This window comes from Pseudorasbora parva, chromosome 5 (genome assembly GCF_024679245.1).
Source record: "Pseudorasbora parva isolate DD20220531a chromosome 5, ASM2467924v1, whole genome shotgun sequence".
In the NCBI taxonomy this organism is placed as follows: domain Eukaryota; kingdom Metazoa; phylum Chordata; class Actinopteri; order Cypriniformes; family Gobionidae; genus Pseudorasbora; species Pseudorasbora parva.
Genome location: NC_090176.1, coordinates 24,681,702 through 24,702,722, shown reverse-complemented (window position 1 = coordinate 24,702,722; position 21,021 = coordinate 24,681,702). Strand labels below are relative to the sequence as shown.

Sequence of the window (21,021 nt, the reverse complement as noted above, 5' to 3'; positions counted from 1 at the left end):
GCCCACCTCTGTAGGTAGGACACCGCAGAAAGGAGGTGGCCCACTTCTGAATTGAATGGCGTACCCCTTTTCTATTATCTGCAGGACCCAATGAGATATATTTGATAGACGTTTCCACTCGTCTAGAAAATCTACTAAGGGAACCAGCCTCTCGAGGCTGGCCTCTGGTGTATTTTGAGCAACAAGCACAGTGCCCTGAAGCGGCGGACCGGCAGGGAACAACTGACTTGACTGCTCGGGGGCCCCCCGAAGGGGGTGCGGACCACCCTCGGGTGGCCCGCGGAGACCGACTGCGCCCCGGCATTGCGGCGGGGTTGGCAGCGCGGCCCCCCGAGGGTGCCGTAGGGAAACGGGTACCGTTGGCAGGGGTAAACACCGTTTCCCTACGGGGGGAACCACCCTCAGCGTCCTGACGCTTCTGGCGTCAGGAACGCTTCGACGAGGCCTTCTTGGCGATCAGGACTGTCCGCAGATCAGCCCTGCCCCTCGAAGGCCTCGTCTGAGAGCGCCGCCCCTCGTCCCCACGCTGAGGGGGAGCTCGGGCAGCGACGCTCTGCTTTTGTTGAGCCCTGTGTGAGGAGCTCGTACTCGGTTTGGGCTGCTTGGTGGTATCAGCAGCAGCCCCAGGGACCTGGACCCGGAGAGGGAGGAACTGCTTGAGCGCCGCAGCTTGCTTTTTCGACTCCTGGAACCTCTCGGTGACAGTGTGGACTGCGTCACCGAAGAGGCCTCCAGGAGAAAGCGGCGCATCAAGCAGAAAGGCTTTCTCCCTCTCCTTGATGTCTGTGGGGTTCAACCATAAATGTCTCTCCGTGGCCACCAATGCTGCCATGGAGCGGCCAACACATCTGGCCGTCTCCTTGGTGGCCCGGAGAGCTAAATCAGCTGACGTTCTCAATTCAGCGACAATATCTCCCCCCACAACATCACTACTATCCAGATCCCTCAGCAGGTCAGCCTGGTATGCCTGCACGATAGCCATCGTGTGCAGGCATGCAGCCGCCTGACCCGCTGCCGAGTACGCTTTACCCACCAGCGCCGACGTTGTCTTTAAAGGTCTGGTGGGTAAAGTCGGGGCCTTAAGGGACGATGCCGAAGAAGGCGAGAGATGGCTCGCGAGCGTCTCTTCAACCTTTGGCATCGCCCCATAACCATACTGTCTCAGCCCGCTGATGTTACTGTAGACCGAAGTCTGCGGGCTGAACACACGATATGATGCCGGTCTCCTCCACGATCTTGCCACCTCGGTGTGCAAGTCGTGGAAGAACGGCAGGCCCCGCCGCTGAGGTTCTGAAGCGCGAGATGGCAGGAAGCGTTCGTCTAGCTTGCTATGACGTTTTCTCCCTACCTCAGATCTTTCAGTGGGCCAGTCGATGTTTAATCTGGCCACTGCTCGCGTCAAAACCTCAACTAGCTCCTCACTAGCAGGGGACTGAAGTGGCGAGTCTTCAGTGTCGATGCTTTCAACGTCCACCTCCTCAGAGCTGGACAGATGAAGCACTGGCGACTCTCTCGGGGGGGAAGAAACCGCCATGCGTGCTTCCATGCCCCGAGAAGAGCCGCTGGATGGAGCAGGTGAGGGCAGAGATAAGGCAGCGCCCGTCTCTAACCCCTCTGCAACATCCAATTGTGATCCCCACGACTGCAGCCTTCGCTCCGCCTCGGCGGCATTTTTTCATTTTTTCCGATGGAATGGTTCTACAGGCGCTTCACGACGCATTAACGCAGAGGCGTTCTCACAGCGTTTCGACGCAGCTCGAGTTCCCCGAAAGGGAACAATAGTATTTCATATTGAAGGTGCAACAAATTCCGCTTTATATTAAAAAGCGAGCTGTCAGAAAACCCCAAAAGATTTTGCGTGATTTACTAACACAACTAAAGTGTGATGAATATATTTCATTTAAGAAAGCTTAAACATACGAAAATACATCAATAATTCTGTAAATGTCAACCGCAAGAACATTTTGATTATTAAAACTTGTATTGAGCTAGTCCGACCTATTTGTAATCCGAATCCTAATCCTAAACCTCATGTCACTTCAGCGCCTAGGGTCACAGAATTAGTGGTGGACAGAATTCAGCACTTCACTGGCACTGTGGCTGAGAGAAATTACAAAAGAGAGAAGGTCACTGAAAAAAATGACAAAACACTGAAAAACCCTGAAAAAAAAATGATATATATATATATATATATATATATATATATATAAAAGTTTTAGATTTACATTAAAATAGTAATAAAAATTATCTGAATGGCCATAACTCATTAGACAGTGTCACTTGCACCTGGGGGATTTAGTAGCACACTAGGCTGGATGGCTGTTTCTGGCAAGAGACAAATGTTGGACTGTTTACCTTTGCTGACTTTGGGCGAGATGTTACAAGAGAAAATGGTCAATCAATCAGAGGCGCTCTGGGCACTGGGCTTTAAAGCAGAGAAATGAGGCAGAGGAGACTGTGCCAGCAGCCATTTCCACTGCTGCATGATGGGAAAGCTTCCATTGCCCTCCCAAAAATCATTTGTGAACACAAAGTAGTCCCCTGAAAGTTGAAGTTTCAGAGCAAAACTGTGGAACGAGAGGTATCTGCTATCTTTTCTTATGCAGTCCCCCTGGTTTTCTATTGGACCGGATTAGAGCAGCTATGGAAACTTAAACATGTCAATAAACAGGACTGAATCGATTGTTGCTGGACCTCTGTCTCCACTGCCCCTTCTTAAACGAATAGCTCATGTCAGTCAAAAAGGCAGTTTTCACACCATCATGCTGAAAACCTTTAAATGTCATATCAACAAGCTGCACCTGAGGAAAACACATGCAAGTAGAAAAAAACATCAGCAAATTAAGAACATATCTTCATTAGTTTGACAACACGTGCTGGAAAATACTCACCACGTAACCAAATACAGAAACGTGCTGCAAATAGCACTGACCGCTATGGAAATATTTCAAAGGGATCCCAGCAAATGAGGGACCTGCCTGGGAACGCTTATTAAATAGTGAGATTTTGTTTATTTTCACATCTTGATCGTACAGTCTGTGCATTGTCAAACTGATGAAGGTGTTTTCTCTATTTGTATGTTTTCTTCAATTGCAGCGCATTGCACTCTGTCACCGTAATTATGACCTTTTCAAATGTTCTATTATTGGATTATACAAGATGTGTTGCGTCAATGTATTTGACACACTTGTGTGTATATGCGTACTTAATAGTATGGCTATGGTGGTGTTTGTGTGTTTTCTGTTTGCAGTCTGATTATATAAAATAATGTTTATATCCGTGTTCTTTTATTCCTTTTGTCCAGCGTCTGCTTGTGAAAACACTGGCTGTCTCCAGCCTTAATTACAGCTGTATGGTGTGCGCCGTCCACAGCTGCAGCTGGCAATTACTGCACGCCCATATTGCTCGAAGAGCCCCGCTTTGATTCAGAATGGAGCCAGCTGAGATCAGACTCCACATGCAGGCTGCTAAATGAACAGTCATGTGTTACATACAAGTGTGGCCCCTAACATTCCTTCTCATCAGAACAAACCTCGCTGATGGAGAAATTTGGTTGATTTACAACAATCATTTTACATGTCAGTCACTCTTATGAAAAGCAAATTTCTTTGTAGGCTGATTTATAGATAGGCAGGTACTAGTCTAGTTGGTTGCTCACCATATAAATACTTGTACTTTTCTTCTACAGTACATTTACATTACAATTGATTCTGAGTATTTCGATCACATATCTTGTGTGCAAGATGTTGATGTAAATGAAATGTTTTTAGATTTCACTTCATATTTTCTTCAAGTTATTTCAAGTCTCATTGATTTTTGTCAATGGGTAGGGAGTGATGGGAATTTTTTTTTTAAATGTATTCACAAATGGACAATTTTACTTGATAAAACAAAAATAAAATTTTATATTTTTATTTCTGAAGTCTGTATTGCTGTAGATGTCATTTTATTTACTAGAATTTCTAGTTTAAACTTCCAACCCATTTTGGGTTACATCAACCCAGCGGTGTGGTAATTTTTAACCCATAATTGGGTTAAAATAACAACCCAGCATGCTGGGTTAAACATTTAACCCAACTAGTTGGGTTAAAACAACCCAGCGCTGGGTACGTCCCTTTTTAACCCAGCGCTGGGTTGCCAAAACAACCCAATTTGGGTTGATTTTAACCCAGCAGTTTTTAGAGTGTAATTATGCTGAATTTCTATGCTGTCTTTACAATACAATGTAAACAATGGTGCTATTTAAAGGTGGTGCTATTTTATTTTATTTAATTGGTAACACTTTACAATAAGGTTTCATTAGTTAGCATTAGTTAATGCCTTAGTTAACATGAGCTCTGTTCAGCATTAGTTAATCTTTATTAACGTTCGTTCATAAAAATACAGCTGTTCATGGTTTCTTCATGTTAATTCACGGTGCATTAACTAATGTTAACTATTGAACCTTATTGTAAAGTGTGACCATAGTGTTTTATTAATATTTTGTAATTAGATTTTATTTTTACATGCTTTAAGTGCACTTTGCTCTTAATGTAAATAATTGTTGGATGCTAATTATACAAATACTAATTGCACCTCAGTGTATTGAAGCATATTATAAAACAATATGCAATAATAACAACATATTCAATGTGCATTAAAATCATAAATGGGTGCTGCTTTATTAAGACAATACTTGTTCGTGACATTACGCCTACTCCTAATCCTTTATTCCCACTATTAAATATAATTGTTTCTTAATTTAAAATAAATACTAATCCAAGCTGATATGATATATAAAAGGGAGAAAGAAGAGTTAATAATAATAATAATAATAATAATAATAATAATAATAATAATAATAATAATAATAATAATAATAATAGTAGTAATTGTTTTACATTTATATATTGCTTTTCTGGGCATTTATAGTGCTTTTACCTATAGAAGGTGGGAATTTCCTCAACCACCACCAATGTGCAGAATCCACATGATTTGATGGCAGCCATATTGTACCAGAACGCCCACACCAGCTGATTGGTGGAGAGGAGACAGAGTGAGGAAGCCAATCAGTATATTGGGATGATTAGAAGGGCTGTGATTGGCAGAGGCCAATAGGAAATTTTGGGATTTTTAATAACCACAGACGATCAGGACCTTGGTTTAACATCTCATCTGAAGGACGGTGCTCTTTGACAGTATAGCATCCCAATCCCTATACTGGAGTGTTAGGACCCACACAGACCAGAGGGTGAGCGCCCCCTGCTGGCCTCACTAACACCTCTACCAGTAGCTACCTAGTTTTCCCCAAGAGATCTCCTATGACCTGGCTCAACTACTTAGCCTTAGTGGGAAACCAGTCTTGGGCTACAGGGTGATATGGCTGCTGGTAAATTATATCGCCACACACCCTCCACATGTCATGTGTTGCTGTATATAGAGTGCATGAAGATGAAGAATGCAATGAATTAGTCTTTTAATTAAATAACCCACAGGATACAGTGCATAAACACAGGGTAGTGGAACATGGCGCCAGGAGCAGAGAGAGCCAGATGATGACCCAGAGACCAGCCAACGCGGAGCCAAGAAGACGCTAAAGCTAAAGGGTCTGAGGGAGTCAAAGGCTCAGAGGAGAGACATGGAGCCAAGCAATCTATTTGTCAGGACAGAGCTGGTGACTGGAAACTCAAATGCACATCTATGTGGCGCAGCGGGGTGGATGGATAAGCAGGGGAGATGAAGGGGTCCAGCGAAGGTGGGGCAGATGCACTAACTGGCTTTGGTAGAGGAGGTGGGAGAAGGAGCCTAAGTGGGGACTGGACGATATCAACTGAGATAGGAGATCCCACTAGGGGAGTGGGACTAGCGATGTCTTCATCTGCCGAGCAGATGGTAAAGGGAAATCCATTAAATTCCAGCACCCAGTCCACAAACAAAATCTTCCTTTGGACTGTCCACTGGGAGGTGTGCCTTGGACCGCTCGCTAACGCTGGTGTAAAATAAAACGGTGCGGTCTGAATAGCGAGTTCAGCACACCAGGTTGATAGAGTCCAGGGTACACCCTTAAAAAATAAAGGTGCCAGGAAGAACCAAAAATGGGTTTTCACTGTGATGCCAGAAGAACCATTTTTAGTTTACCAAAGAACCGTTTTGTGAAAGGTTCTTTAAAGAACCATTTTTTTCTAACCATTTTATAGTCTAATGAACCTTTTTGCACTACAAAGAACCTTTTGTGCAATGGAAAGAATGGTAAAAGTTATTTCGGTCTGGTCTTCTGTTGATGGTGGCTGCATACAGAGTGCATAAAGATGAAGGATGCACGGAAATAGACTTTTAATTCAATAATACACTGGATACAGGGCAAAAACACAGGGTGAGACAAGGAACATAACTAAAATAAATGTATTTTTATTTCACTTTCAATAATTTTACTACACCTTAAACCATTTACCTTAATTACTGTATATAGACAAGAATGGCTCAGGCATTCTGCTAAACGTCTTGCAAAAGAAAGCCATACAGGTTTGGAATGATATGAGGTTGAATAAATGAGGACAGACTTTTTATTTTTGTTTCATCCCTTGCTGGGACCAGCATCCAAAACACAATATGCTGGAGAACAGAGATATACTGGACTTTTCAGCAATGCCAAGAGTTTGTCTGAAATTTTTTTTCTTTCTTTCTTTGTCTGTGCTTTCAGTTAATTTATATCAAGCATTGCTTTTATTTGTCGTGGTTCGATTTGGCATGTTAGTCAAAGATTGGAACCGAAAACCTTCTGAAGTAAAGGTCAGAAACAATTGGGCTTCCAGGACTGATGTGGAGAGAAATTATTTTATAAAATGTTTTTATTGTCTGCAGGTTTCTCCCCTGTATTTTGAGGTACTGGACAGCCACTTAGAGTTGTTCTTTATCAACCTGTGCATTTTGTTGATCTATTCCCTCCTGACATTTATTTGTCAGTTTTGTCTTTTATTCTTGAGTATTTCATTACGGAGTCCTGCGCGTCAGTCTGCATAGTACCTGAATAATAGTCTTTGTGTCACTTTTGCTTGAAGATAGACAGGCTCTATAAATAACAAATTGCTTGCTTTTATATTTATTTATTCATTTTTAGTGGTTGTGGTTTATGGAAGGATATTAAGTCCATTTCAAACGTTATTGCTTTTGATTTAGTCTACTCTTATCAATATTCCCCATGTGGAGCAATTATTTTGATGTGCGGATTTCATTCCGTTGGCAGATATGTTTCTTAGGATTTGGACTATTCATTTTCCATTTGTTTGAGGAACAAACACATTGCATGATAATGTAGTACGGATTGTAGAACTGTCTCTCTCTCTCGTCAAAATGAATATGATAGGAACGAGGCAGAGAAAAACTCTGCTGTTATGCCACCAAATACAAATGTCCACTGAGAGATTGATACATTGTAAAACTTTTAATTTCATGTTCATTTTAATTCATGCGAGCTGGAAATGCCTCCCAACTTTTGATGTTTAATGTGGCATTTTCCACAATTAATCATAAGCATCTTAAAAGGCGTCTCTTTAAGGAATCAAAAGGTTCATTTTAAAGTATTACATCTTATAAATACAATATGGCTTCCAAAGATTGCAGCTTGTTTGTTGTTATGGCCTACCCGATGCCAAAGTATGACATTTTTAATGAATCATTGGTGTTTTTCATAGGTCTACACAAGATACGGGAAATGCTATACTTTTAACGGCAACAAAACAACCTCCAGGAAGACAAAGCAAGGAGGAATGGGAAACGGGCTGGAGATTATGTTGGATATCCAGCAGGATGAATATCTGCCTATCTGGAAAGAGACAAGTGAGTTATAATGCCCCACAGAGATGATTTCTGATCCGAAAGTTGCAAAGTCATCCCATATTTTCTGGTTCTCAGTATGTCTACACAAGCTGTTAAGATAAACATGCTTAAAATCAAGGTTTATTTGTGATGTTGTTTTTCCATTTTGGTATTGATAGGGGATATGCGAGGCTTATCTTTGTATTCCCATTCATTTTGCCTGTTCTGCTCTTACCTCAGTTTTTTTTATTTTATTTTTTTTCCCCAGATGAAACATCTTTAGAGGCCGGAATCCGTGTTCAGATCCACAGTCAGGAGGAGCCGCCCTACATCCATCAGCTGGGCTTTGGAGTCTCTCCGGGATTCCAGACCTTTGTATCCTGTCAAGAGCAAAGGGTATAACCCTTCTCTTGAATCATTCTCAACCCTTTCAGGCCAAGTACCACCTATGATAAAATCAGAGCTTCCAAGAACAGTACCATAGAGCCACATTTGTATTCCCCCAATTGCTTTTTCTCTGAACAAAAGTAGATTTTTTTTTTTGGTTGTTGTTTTTTGGACAAATTGTTGTGCAGCTCTTGCCATACAAAATGTCAGAGAAAAAAACATGCTGTATATATTGAATATGTTATATTGAAGTGAACAAATACAAAAAAAGTAAGCCTGTAAGCAAGCAAGTAGCAGAGGAGGATTTCTTTTGCAAGTGTGAAACACAGAGTTGAGAAAGTGACTGACAGGTGAGGGGCCATGCTTGGAAAGTTGAACCACAAATAATGCATGTATTAGCAGGTCTGGATTTACTTATTTTTGGCAAAGGCATGGATGTATTTTGGAGGAGTGATTCCCTACTGCAACTAGTGTTGGGCCCGAGTTCAACTTGTCAAGTCAGGGTCGAGTTCAAGTATTAAGCATTTTAGTTTGAGTGGGGGACATTTATTAATGTCTTGCCATCTAAATTTGATGTTGTTACTTATTGTCCGAGTCCGTTTCAAGATCGCGTACAGGTCCTGCTGGGTGCATCCGAGTCTTCGTTCATTCCAGGCCAAGTACACAAACTACCTACTGTATCTGTGTGCCATATGACATTTAGCTATTTTAAGCAGGAGGAGGATAGGTAGATAGATAGATAGATAGATAGATAGATAGATAGATAGATAGATAGATAGATAGATAGATAGATAGATAGATAGATAGATAGATAGATAGATAGATAGATAGATAGATAGATAGATAGATAGATAGATAGATAGATAGATAGATAGATAGATAGATAGATAGAAGTCCGATATACATCACAATGGAGAAGACAGTCATTTCACTGGAATATAGAAGTTATAACGTCTTGTTTAAAAATTACGAGGTAAAAAAAAGCATGTATGATGAATCTTTCACAACAACATCAATAACATGCATTTAGAAAATACTCTGAAATAAAAAAAATCAGGTCTCGAATTAAAAAAATTCTAGTGACGGATCGCATCTAAATTTTTCAGTTGGCCAAATTTAATTTCTGTGAATTGATGCAATTTACTTCACAGAAAATTATTTTTTTGAGTAGGGTGGTGTGCATACAAAAGTACTTTTGTACTACAAACGCTACATTTTGTAGTCCAGTAGGCCTATATTTTGGAATGTCTAGAAGCACCTGAAACTCCTCTGTCAGACCGGTACACGATCGATGTCATTCTTAAAAACGAATGCTGAATGAATATTTCTGCTTCAAAGCCAGGCCACTCATTAAGCTAGCCTTCTGAAAATCGAGCCACACAGAAATAAAATCGTATTCTTTTATCAATCACTTCAGCTTTTTATGCTCTCTAAAATAGTGGCGCAGCTTGAGATCGCTGCTTATTTGCATACTTAATTTGCATTTACTCACTCTCTCTCTCTCTGCTTCTGTCTCTCTCCTACTCTTGCAGTCTCTCTCAGTCTGTCTCCCTCTCACTTTATCTTAATTGTTCTTCTCATTGCTCTCCCTCTCTGTGTGCAGTTGACCTACCTGCCCCAGCCTTGGGGGAACTGCCGCTCCACCAGTGAGCAGATGATCCCGGGTTACGATACCTACAGTATCAGCGCCTGCCGCCTGCGCTGCGAGACTCTAGAGGTTCTGCGTGAGTGCAACTGCAGGATGGTGCACATGCCGGGTAACGCTACACCGCTGCATTCATTTCCCACTCAACCTAATCAGCGAGCTAATGTATTCTGCTAATTGCTAAAATACTAAATGAATAAACTCTTCTCATCTAATTTGCTCCAGGCAGTGGAGCCGAAAGCTTAATGCAAGTCTCTAAATTAACTTACTGTCTAGTCACACAATACGAGAAGCTCGGGTAGTTCATTCGGGCGATTGGAGGGGAAATCTAGACGATCGCAATCTGACAGCAATGATGAACCCAGACCTGCTGACTTGTTCCGTTCCACTCGAAGCATTTGACAAACTGCAACAAGAAAAAAAACTAATACTTTTATTTTCTCTTTTGAAAACCGACGACGTATGGACTGGAGGACTTTCTCTGTCCCCAGAAACCTATTTTCTAATTAACTCCACCACACCTGAGTTGTTATCAGCATGGCTTTTCAGAGAGCATGTGACTGTTGGAGGCCAGGCTCTAATGGAAGCTCTGCTTCTCTGCTTTTCTCCTTTAATGTTTCCAAATCAATCTCCCATAATGCAAATTGAAAAGAGAGACCGAAAGCATTATCTCAAAGGCCATTTTCTCTTCGGTGCCATGCATATTCCCTCAGACCGGTTGCACTTTTGATGGATTCGGGGGGAAAGCTGGACTGGTATTGTGTGTCGATGGGAATTGTGTTTTAAAGACTTTATAAATACGCCTTTGGGGAGGGTTTGGATCAGTTCATTTTTGGGTGCAATTAGGCCTAGACTGATGGTCATGAGGGAGGCGTGGTGAAAGCAAACCCATCTTCCTCAGTCACACGCTGCCTTCCATCATTTTAGGATGAATAACAAAGCAGAGCCGCGCTGTCTCTTTCTCTGCCGCTCGCACTTTTTCTTCCTTGGCTTGCGGTGAAATAACAGCAATCATTTTGCTCGTGATTGATCAGAGTCATTATGTATTTTGTTTCTCAGGAGATGCCGATATCTGTACTCCCAGCAATATCAAATGTGTGGACAAAGCACTTGGTAAGCAAGCATTTTTCATTTTTGCTAGCGCCCTGGAGTGTAATATCTCTGGAGGTTGTGGACACAAATAATTAAATCCCAGATAAACAGATGATTCTGTGCATGGTCTGGTCTGGGATGGGAAAGACAGGGATTTCTCAGTCAGTCCAAAGGAGAAGGAGAATAGTCTCCAGTGTTTTGACATCCTTTACAGAGCATCCCTGTAGTGCATTACCCTCTGATACCCTCATGGCGTTATCGCTCGCTGTTGGTGTCTTGTTCCACTGATTTTATGGCACTCGTAAATGGAGCGGCTCATGAAAAGTTGATGATGAGAGATGTATCGGTACAATTATGATAGTCCTTATCTAATAAGCCAGAAATTTAATTATCTCCGCAGTCAAAAGGAAACCCGACCCCATTTAATGGGTAGTTGAACTAAATCCAGATATATCTTGAAAGAATGGACTGTACTTGTATTCACTGGCTTGACCTATTCATATATTCTGACTGAATTATCAACTTTGATAGGTTACTTTAATAACTATTTATTTTCTTACCCTAATATGCAAACATGTCAGTCACACACATAACAGCAACAATACATATTAACACATAGAAACTTGCTTATATATATAAATAAATCTTCTAAAAGAAAATGTATAATAATAATATCAAACTATTATTTAGGTATTCATTTTTGATGCGGTTTTCCAATTGTATTTTCATTATTTAGTGAATTTATTAATTTCTGCATTTGAAGAAATGCATTTTTTTTTTTCTGCAGACACATTAAATTGATCAAAAGTGACAGTCAAGACATTTACTGACACAGTGTGTGTGTGCGTGCGTGCGTGTGTGTGTGTGTGTAAGCCTGTTTATGTGGTTTATGAGGACACAAATTTGTATAACTACATGGGTATTACACTGGTATTACACTATAAATGTGGTTTATGAGGACATATCAAATGTCCTCATAATTCAAATGGCCTTAAAAACATACTAAATGATGTTTTTTGAGAAAGTAAAAATGCAGAATGTTTCCTGTGATGGGTAGGTTTAGGGGCAGGGGCAGTGTAAGGGGATAGAAAATACGGTTTGTACAGTATAAAAACCATTATGCCTATGGAGAGTCCCTGTAAACCACATAGACCAACGTGTGTGTGTGTATGTGTGTGTGTGTGTGTGTGTGTGTGTGTGAGCCTGTTTATGTGGTTTATGAGGACACAAATTTGTATAACTACATGGGTATTACACTGGTATTACTCTATAAATGTGGTTTATGAGGACATATCAAATGTCCTCATAATTCAAACGGCCTTAAAAACATACTAAATGATGTTTTTTTCAGAAAGTAAAAATACAGAATGTTTCCTGTGATGGGTAGGTTTAGGGGCAGGGACAGTGTAAGGGGATAGAAAATACGGTTTGTACAGTATAAAAACCATTACGCCTATGGAGAGTCCCTGTAAACCACATAGACCAACATGTGTGTGTGTGTGTGTGTGTGTGTGTGTGTGTGTGTGTGTGTGTGTGTGTGTGTGTGTGTGTGTGTGTGTTTTCAAATTCTATTTGAGTACAACTATCAGGTAGTCTGGCTGGAGTCTTTTTAAAAAGGGTAGCTTGTAGTTGAACTACTTTAAATTATGAGGCATGACAAATTGTGAAGTAGCTTCCTTAACACTGCGAAATCTGCATATAGTAATATAAATCAAATAAGCGGTGTCGTGGCATGTCTAGTAAATTTTGTTCTAAATGGAAGGCACTAATGCTAAATACATGGTGCATTCAGTGCACAAATTTATAAGCATGACATTCATGATACTTCCTCTAAGGGAGGTCGAGTGTGTGTGCTCTCTTCTGGATGCCCTTCAGAAACCAAATTAAATCTGAACAACATGCTGAGTGTGGTTCAAGCATCTTATGGATGATTATTTAGCGCTGGTGTTATCTCTCCACATTAGTGTGATGAATGAAGAATGGGTGTGCAGGTGTGGGCTAGAGCACCTGCTCATATACTCACACACACACACGCACGCATGCACACACACGTCTCCTGCTCTAAACTGACATGTGTGTCTTCTTTTCAGCACTGCTTCAGAAAAGTTCAGGTGACACATGCTCCTGTGAAATTCCCTGCAACCTGACCCGTTATGGTAAAGAGCTATCCATGGTTAAAATCCCCAGCAAGGGCTCGGCTCGCTATCTATCTAGAAAATACGACAAGTCAGAAGAATACATCAGGTGTGGCAACTTTTCCACCTTCAATATAGTTTTAAAGGGCCTAATACTGTACTGTTCTGAATATATAATAAATATATATGATTTACACATTTTATTGTCCTTTTGTTTTAGAGACAACTTCCTTGTTTTGGACATTTTCTTTGAAGCCCTAAATTATGAAACAATAGAACAGAAAAAAGCATATGATGTTGCAGGATTATTAGGTGGGTCTCACGCTTCATTTTACCACATCACTTTTTAAACTTTGTTTAGTCATTTTCAGTGCATCTGAACTGGAGCATTTCTTAGATAAACGTCATTATAAATAGATCATTTACTTTCTTAATGAACGCTCCTGGTCTTATTGTGAACAATTCATTGGTTCACATTGATCCAAAGAAAAAAAAAAAGTTTGTCTTTGTACAGTTTTGTATTCTCATAAAATACATAAGCCAAACAGGCTATTAGATCACTCAAATGTGTTTGTGTCAGTGTTATTTTAATATATATATATATATATATATATATATATATATATATATATATATATATATATATATATATATATATATATATATATATATATATTTTTTTTTAATAGTTTCAGTTATTATTTAACAATATCACCACTGTTTCAGTCAGAAATGGCATATTAAAAAGTAAAATGGTCTGAAAATGGTAAATCACAAAAATAAAAACATTCTTATTTGTCTTTTTTTGCTTCCAGGGGACATTGGCGGGCAGATGGGTCTTTTTATAGGAGCCAGCGTTCTTACCATTTTGGAGATTCTGGATTATGTATATGAGGTAAGCATATGTTGTTTTTCGAACTCTGCCTATTCCACAATCATTCATTTTTAGCCAATAGCTCTTCTCCTGCACTGTTTTTTTCTTCCCCATTGTGAGCAGTATTTCCCATAAGAGCAGATAAGACTGGACCTCTGAGCTGAGCAGCAGAAATGCTGATCCTGCAAAACTGTTTATAGCTCTCATTTGTCCTACTTTCCCTGCTGCCCTCTTCACCCTCACTCCCCCTCGCTTTCCTAGGTGATCAAACAAAGGTTGGAGCGTGTACTCAGGCCACAGAGAGAAGACAAAAAGCAAACCCAGCAGCAGCAACAGGCCAGCACAGTCGCCACAGTAAACCTGGAGGAAATGAAAGCTAAGGTGAGCCACATGCTAATCTCTGGAGCGCTCGTGTTAGGATGCAGCACAGATCAACTCTGTGAATAGGAACAAAGCCCGGAGGGAAATACGACATCAGCAGCAGGATATTGAGCTATGATTGGGATGCCAGGCTGTCTGCTTAGACCAGGATGAAATCAAATCTCCCTTGTTCTTATTGCAATCCGATCTTCTGTTCATGGAAGTAGAACACAGATGTTGGCAGAGCACATTATATTCATGAGAAATAGAGTGTGCTCAAACCGAATTGGTTTCAGCATGGCCAGAGGGTCGTGACCTAAGATTGTTCAATCATTTTAAAACAGTTCCGGGTCTAAAATCTGAATAACTTTGAAGCTGGTGTGATATATAGGTTATGCTTCCCTGTGTACTTCAATTCTATATTAATGTGTCATGCATCAGGGTTGCCAACTTTGGTTGCCTGCTGGAGTGAGATTTTGATGACATGGGCTGAATCAATGCCTCTTTATGAGGTTTTAAGGATTCAACAATTCATTCTTAATTATTTTCTTAATACTGAAATTTGCCCAAATAGTTAAGCTTCATATTATATACTGTAGAAGCACATTTCTATAGAGATTGTGGTCATTCTCTACTAAATGGTCCATCCATTTAGTAGAGAAACCTATACCTATAAAAAGAAAAGAAAAAGAAGTATACATTTTTTAGTATACACTCACCTAAAGGATTATTAGGAACACCTGTTCAATTTCTCATTAATGCAATTATCTAATCAACCAATCACGTGGCAGTTGCTTCAATGCATTTAGGGGTGTGGTCCTGGTCAAGACAATCTCCTGAACTCAAAACTGAATGTCAGAATGGGAAAGAAAGGTGATTTAAGAAATTCTGAGTGTGGCATGGTTGTTGGTGCTAGACGGGTATCTGAGTATTTCACAATCTGCTCAGTTACCGGGATTTTCACGGACAACCATTTCTAGGGTTTACAAAAAAAAAAAAAAAAAAATGTGAAAAGGGAAAAACATCCTGTATGGACCTTGTTAATGCTAGAGGTCAGAGGAGAATGGGCCGACTGTTTCAAGATAGAAGAGCAACTTCTGAAATAACCACTCGTTACAACCGAGGTATGCAGCAAAGCATTTGTGAAGCCACAACACGCACAACCTTGAGGCGGATGGGCTACAACAGCAGAAGACCCCACCGGGTACCACTCATCTCCACTACAAATAGGAAAAAGAGGCTACAATTTGCACAAGCTCACCAAAATTGGACAGTTGAAGACTGGAAAAATATTGCCTGGTCTGATGAGTCTCGATTTCTGTTGAGACAAACTCATTTTGGCGTGCATATGATACGCTGTTTTTCTCGTGCATATGATACGCACTTGGGTAGGTTTAGGGTGGTGGGACGTATATATGACATGCTCTTGGGTAGGTTTAGGGTAGTGGGGTGGGGGGTTCGTATGTATAATACGCCATAAAATGCGTGTCATATGCACGCGAAAAACAGCGTGCCATAGACACGCCAAAATGAGTTTTGGCGTATACATTCCACGACATTGCACACTCGTACTATTTATACGCATTTTTGTGAGAATAGCCTGCATCCTCTGATGGCTATTTCCAGCAGGATAATGCACCATGTCACAAAGCTCGAATCATTCCAAATTGGTTTCTTGAACATGAGAATGAGTTCACTTTACTAAAATGGCCCCCACAGTCCCCAGACCTCAACCCAATAGAGCATCTTTGGGATGTGGTGGAACGGGAGCTTCGTGCCCTGGATGTGCTTCCCACAAATCTCCATCAACTGCAAGATGCTATCCTATCAATATGGGCCAACATTTCTAAAGAATGCTTTCAGCACATTGTTGAATCAATGCCACGTAAAATTAAAGCAGTTCTGAAGGCGAAAGGTGGTCAAACACAGTATGAGTATGGTATTCCTAACAATCCTTTAGGTGAGTGTATTTTTCAGATTGTGTCAGTAAAGTGCAGTATACTGTATCTTAAATGTTATATATTATAAAACACTGTGGTATAAAATATTAAATAAATAAAGCTTCTTTGTCACAGGTGTAGAGGAAAAAACACTAGATTATATATAAAGAAAAATAGGAGATCATTCCAACAGATCAGAGGTGATGATCTCTGCCATCACACACATCGGCCCCTCTGTCTGAACACAGTATATTAATGTCTTTTATTTTATCAAGATCCCATTAAACGTATTTTTCTAAAATATATTTATTGCATACATTTCGATGCATTGAAATATTCTTATTCATTGCACTTATTTTTCTAATGAGCTCCGTCTGTTACAGATGCATCTTTGAAGCTTAAAGGCCACATGTAAATATGCACATAAGAGTAATGCAAATTATACATTTCAACACTGTCAACAGAAAAAAAAGAGAAAAAAAACTAAAATTGTCGGAAACAGTCTATCTTGCACATTCGGGATAGCACATTCTTTACACCACTGCCTCTGATGCTTTGCATTGCACTTGGTGATATAAGGCTTGGATGCAGCTGCTTGGCCATGGAAACCCATTCCATGAAGCTCTCTGTTCACTGTTCTTGGGCTAATCTGAAGGTCTGGAGCGAATTACTTTGTAGAAAGTTGCCGACAGCATGCGCTGACCCCGCTCTGCGATTTTACATGACCTACCACTTAGCAGTCTGCATGTCTAGGTGCTTGATTTATAACATGTCACCATGGAAGTGATTGGAACACCTGAATTTAATGATTTGGAGGGGCGTCCCAATACTTTTGGCAATATAGTGTATAAACACTGATGCTTACAGTAGTGATCAAAATATCACCTTTTGAAAGTAACAGCATGGCTCATACTGATTGTATTTATTACATTGTTACACCAGTAGATGGCGACAAGTGACGTTTACAAATATATTTGTCATTGAATTGTCATTTTAAATTTTTTTTTAAAAAAATGCTGATTCATCCAGTAATGAAACAAGTGAAGTTTTTTTTTATATATATAAAACTTTACAAAATTACAAATTTTTAAAATGTATTATTTCACAATATGTCTTCATAGACTTGGTGAGCATAAGAGACGTATTTCAAAACAATAAAAAAAAAACTTTAAATAAATAAATAAAAGTAGCCTGATATACTTTGTTTTCTGAGTTTCCAGGGGCCTCCTTTACCCCCCCCCCCCCCCCACACACACACACACATTTTTATAGATGCAATTAGCCACTCAAGACTATGTATCGAGTTTATTATGGTCAGAGGGGTTTAACTATGATAAAGCACTGTAACTCTCAGCCTCGAATGGACTATTTCTTAATCACGCCACAGATTAATCAATGAGTCACAGTGTTAGTCATTCAAGGCGTTTTATTCACAATGGAATACTGTGTACGATGTGGGAGTTAAAGTATCCTCGCAGAATCCTATCTGACATTCTCTGTTCCTGCCAGGATTCTGACGAGATGAGCCGGAGCCACTCGGAGGCAGCTTACGCTAACACCATCCTCCCAAATCACCATCATCACCACCGTACCCACCACCGAGTGTTCGAAGACTTCGCCTGCTAGGAAGCCGTCCGGCAGGTCTGGTGCTGTTGACGTCTGCAGAAAGAGCGCTCTCTGTGCTGAAGGTGGGCTAAAAGACCCTCAGACCTCAGCGCTAATCTCTCTCGCTGTCACCAGTTAAAGCTACAGCCAAAGTCGAACTCTAAACCCTCGCTTCGAACCGAACACAGACACAGATCTGACATTACGGTCCAGCAGGAGACTCTCTAAAATCCTGTCCTTTCCCCCCGTCCTCGCGCAGGAAGTGACATCAGTGGGAACTCTACGATTTCTACACCGAATACCTTGGTATTGGGCCTCTACTATATCAAGGCATAGACCGCATGACATCTAGAGCCACTTTATACTCCAGATCCTGTTTGAAGCATTACATTCTTACTTTATATTTTGTCAGCTGTTAGTTTTCTTCTGTGGATTCTTATCTTGTGAAATATTATAATTCAGATTAATCTACAAATGTAAATTATGTATTTGAATCATGGCTATCAACCCTTAGGATCCAGAGGGTAAGAGAGGATATCTTAACTCTGACCTTTCACTGAAATCATGGGGACGGTGTAGAATAGTTTAAGTGTTTCAGAAAAGTCATTTGTATCCATCTCTATTGGATATCTCTGGTAAATGTTTCCTTTATCTCAAATTGTTTAACTTAAAGTATATTGAATAATCCACAAATTTTGTAATGTTATTTATAGAGATGTAACGTGTGAGTGGTAATGGGTGTCATTAGCAGTAACAACCTAATCTTCTTGTGAGGTTACTTCCCAACGGAGAGCCAAACGATACATACAGTAAGCCCACCAGAGGAAGCCATTGCGGTAACCATATGGAAAAGGTTAGTTACATCCATCCATCAGCTGATGGATCCACTCTCCCAGACCTCCCAAAAGTGTTTAATAAAACATGCCGTATGTTCTTAGTTTCACTTTTAAATGAGACATAGTCCCACAGAGAATGATGAACCGGGTTTGCTCAGCATACTCGCAAACTATGAGTAATCTGATGCACCGCAGCATATGGCTAGATGTTTAAAAGTCGGTCGATGAGTTTTTTTCTCAGGGTTCTTAGCTGTGAAATGTCTAGCGGTCTCTTTGACAAAAGGTTAGATGTGCGAAGCATTTCAATCAGAAGCCGCCGACTTTTCTGTGTGTGAAATTTAGCAAGCACTGACAATTCATTGACTAAAGACTTTTCAACTTTCACTACAGTCCTATTATCATAAATGCCGATATGGCTAATAATACTTTAAGTCAACTGTGTAGCACCCCTAATATTTTTTTGTTTTTTTTTGGACTTGCATTACTTTGTAATCAGACATTTCAATTATTCTCTGATCAATGTCTGATTATTATTGGGTTCGTTTCTAATTTATGATGATGTGCAAAAGACTTCATGGCTTAAAGGTTGTACTATTAAAATAAGCAAAAGTTATCTGTCATTTTCTCCTGCATATTTTGTACTCCGCTACAGAAGTAGCTTATATATGACAGAGCGGTATATCATTAGTTGCTCTGTTTCGTAGATCCTATCAGCAAGAAAGATTTGGCATCGTCATTTTTTATGTTTTCCGGAATGCATTTCATATTTGTATGTCATATCCAAAACATGCAGCACATATTCAATCCATATAAACGTAATCATGGTTAATAGGCCTTTTAATATTCATAAAACTGTATCCCAGTGGCATTTTTAAAGGTTCCCAGTCAGGGTCTTGATGGCACACTGAGCCGGTTATGCATAATAATACAGTTTACTGTCATAAATAACTGTGCTGTCAGCAGTGAGACCAGAAGAGTTGTCCAAGAATTGCACTGGAACAAATCACTCAGATTTGATTTTACATTATCTGTCAACCTCATGCACTTGTACAGTTGTACATGTCTGCATTCGTGGCCTATTAGCTGTGCAGAAGGAATTGCCCTAAATATTGAGATGCAATTGTGTGTGCACGATTCACAGGCCTTTTTAAAAAGGGACTATCTTTTATAATCCTTTTTATTAGGATGAAAACTGTCTTCTATAGAGCAATTAAAGGTGTTTTGTACAATTCCAGCACGCAGATCTGCATCAGAAGGAAGATACTTGCACACCATTAGACATTTCTTCAAACTGAGTTCAATGAGTTACACAGTTGTTAAGCAATTAACACACAGCTATCTTTTCCTAAATGTATTGTACTGATTCATGATTTCATACAAATTACATCATTTTCTTGAAACACTACAGGTGAAAGAGATGATGGGCGTGAAATATGACATGATGTAGGAAGAGAAAAGGGAAAAGAGAGAGCAATATTGGAGGCACAGCAGGAACAACCGGAGCAACTTGTGGTTTGGGACAATGTCCAATTCCACCATGTAGCGCTGGTGCGTGAGTGGATTGAAAATCACCCACATTTTGTAATAGTGTTTCTTCCAGCAAATTCTCCATTTCTAAATTCAGTTGTGGAGTAGTTTGTTTGAGGATGAAATATGTTTCACCACAATTTATATGACAAAGTAACTGGAATGAAATGTATAACTTCCTTCTCTTGGATCCATAACTTAAGAAAACATTATATGATTATATGAATGCATTACGTCTGTTGAATTTCTTGGAATAAATATTCAGGGTCACACTTTACTTTAGGTGTTTGACTATGTACTTCAGTACATGTTGCAAAACACTTTTGCTGCTATTGAGGTGGGATATGCGGATAAGGTCAGGGGCCAGGTTTTGTGGTATGGATAGGTTTAGAGTTGGGTTAATGTGTAAGGAAGAGTCATATATAGGTATTTTGGTTACACTTTAATTTGAGGTATCTTTGTTACACTTTAATTATACATTTAATGAATAATATTAAGCAACTACATGTACTTGGATTAGGGTTTGGTTTAGGGTTAGTATAATTATGCATCATTTAGAGTTGTTGCTATAGTAAGTACATGTGAAATAACAAAATAATGAAATAATGACACTATAATTTTTTAAGTAAAGGTTTATTATTATTATTATTATTATAATGTACAATGTAAAAACATATATATGTACACTGTAAAATCCAACAGTGATTCTAACTAACACTTTTTAGTTAACTTTACTTAGTGTCTCAATGGTAAAAAATCTTCTGAACTAATCACATACTATTATATAACTAGTTTACTTGAGATTAATTGAGATGGTTTGATTAGA

At 39.8% G+C, this 21,021-nt stretch overlaps 1 protein-coding gene across 1 annotated transcript in view; it reads left to right on the top strand.

The window, feature by feature from the left end:
• Positions 1-20,674, top strand: part of asic4a (acid-sensing (proton-gated) ion channel family member 4a) — a 138,709-nt gene extending 118,035 nt beyond the window's left edge. The window contains exons 3-11 of the mRNA XM_067443582.1: positions 7,671-7,815; positions 8,063-8,190; positions 9,785-9,938; positions 10,886-10,939; positions 13,009-13,162; positions 13,274-13,365; positions 13,869-13,948; positions 14,189-14,308; positions 17,737-20,674. Coding sequence (XP_067299683.1) covers positions 7,671-7,815; positions 8,063-8,190; positions 9,785-9,938; positions 10,886-10,939; positions 13,009-13,162; positions 13,274-13,365; positions 13,869-13,948; positions 14,189-14,308; positions 17,737-17,853 — 1,044 coding nt within the window. The 3' untranslated portion in view covers positions 17,854-20,674. The remainder of the gene's footprint in view (positions 1-7,670; positions 7,816-8,062; positions 8,191-9,784; positions 9,939-10,885; positions 10,940-13,008; positions 13,163-13,273; positions 13,366-13,868; positions 13,949-14,188; positions 14,309-17,736) is intronic.
• Positions 20,675-21,021: the final 347 nt, after the last annotated feature.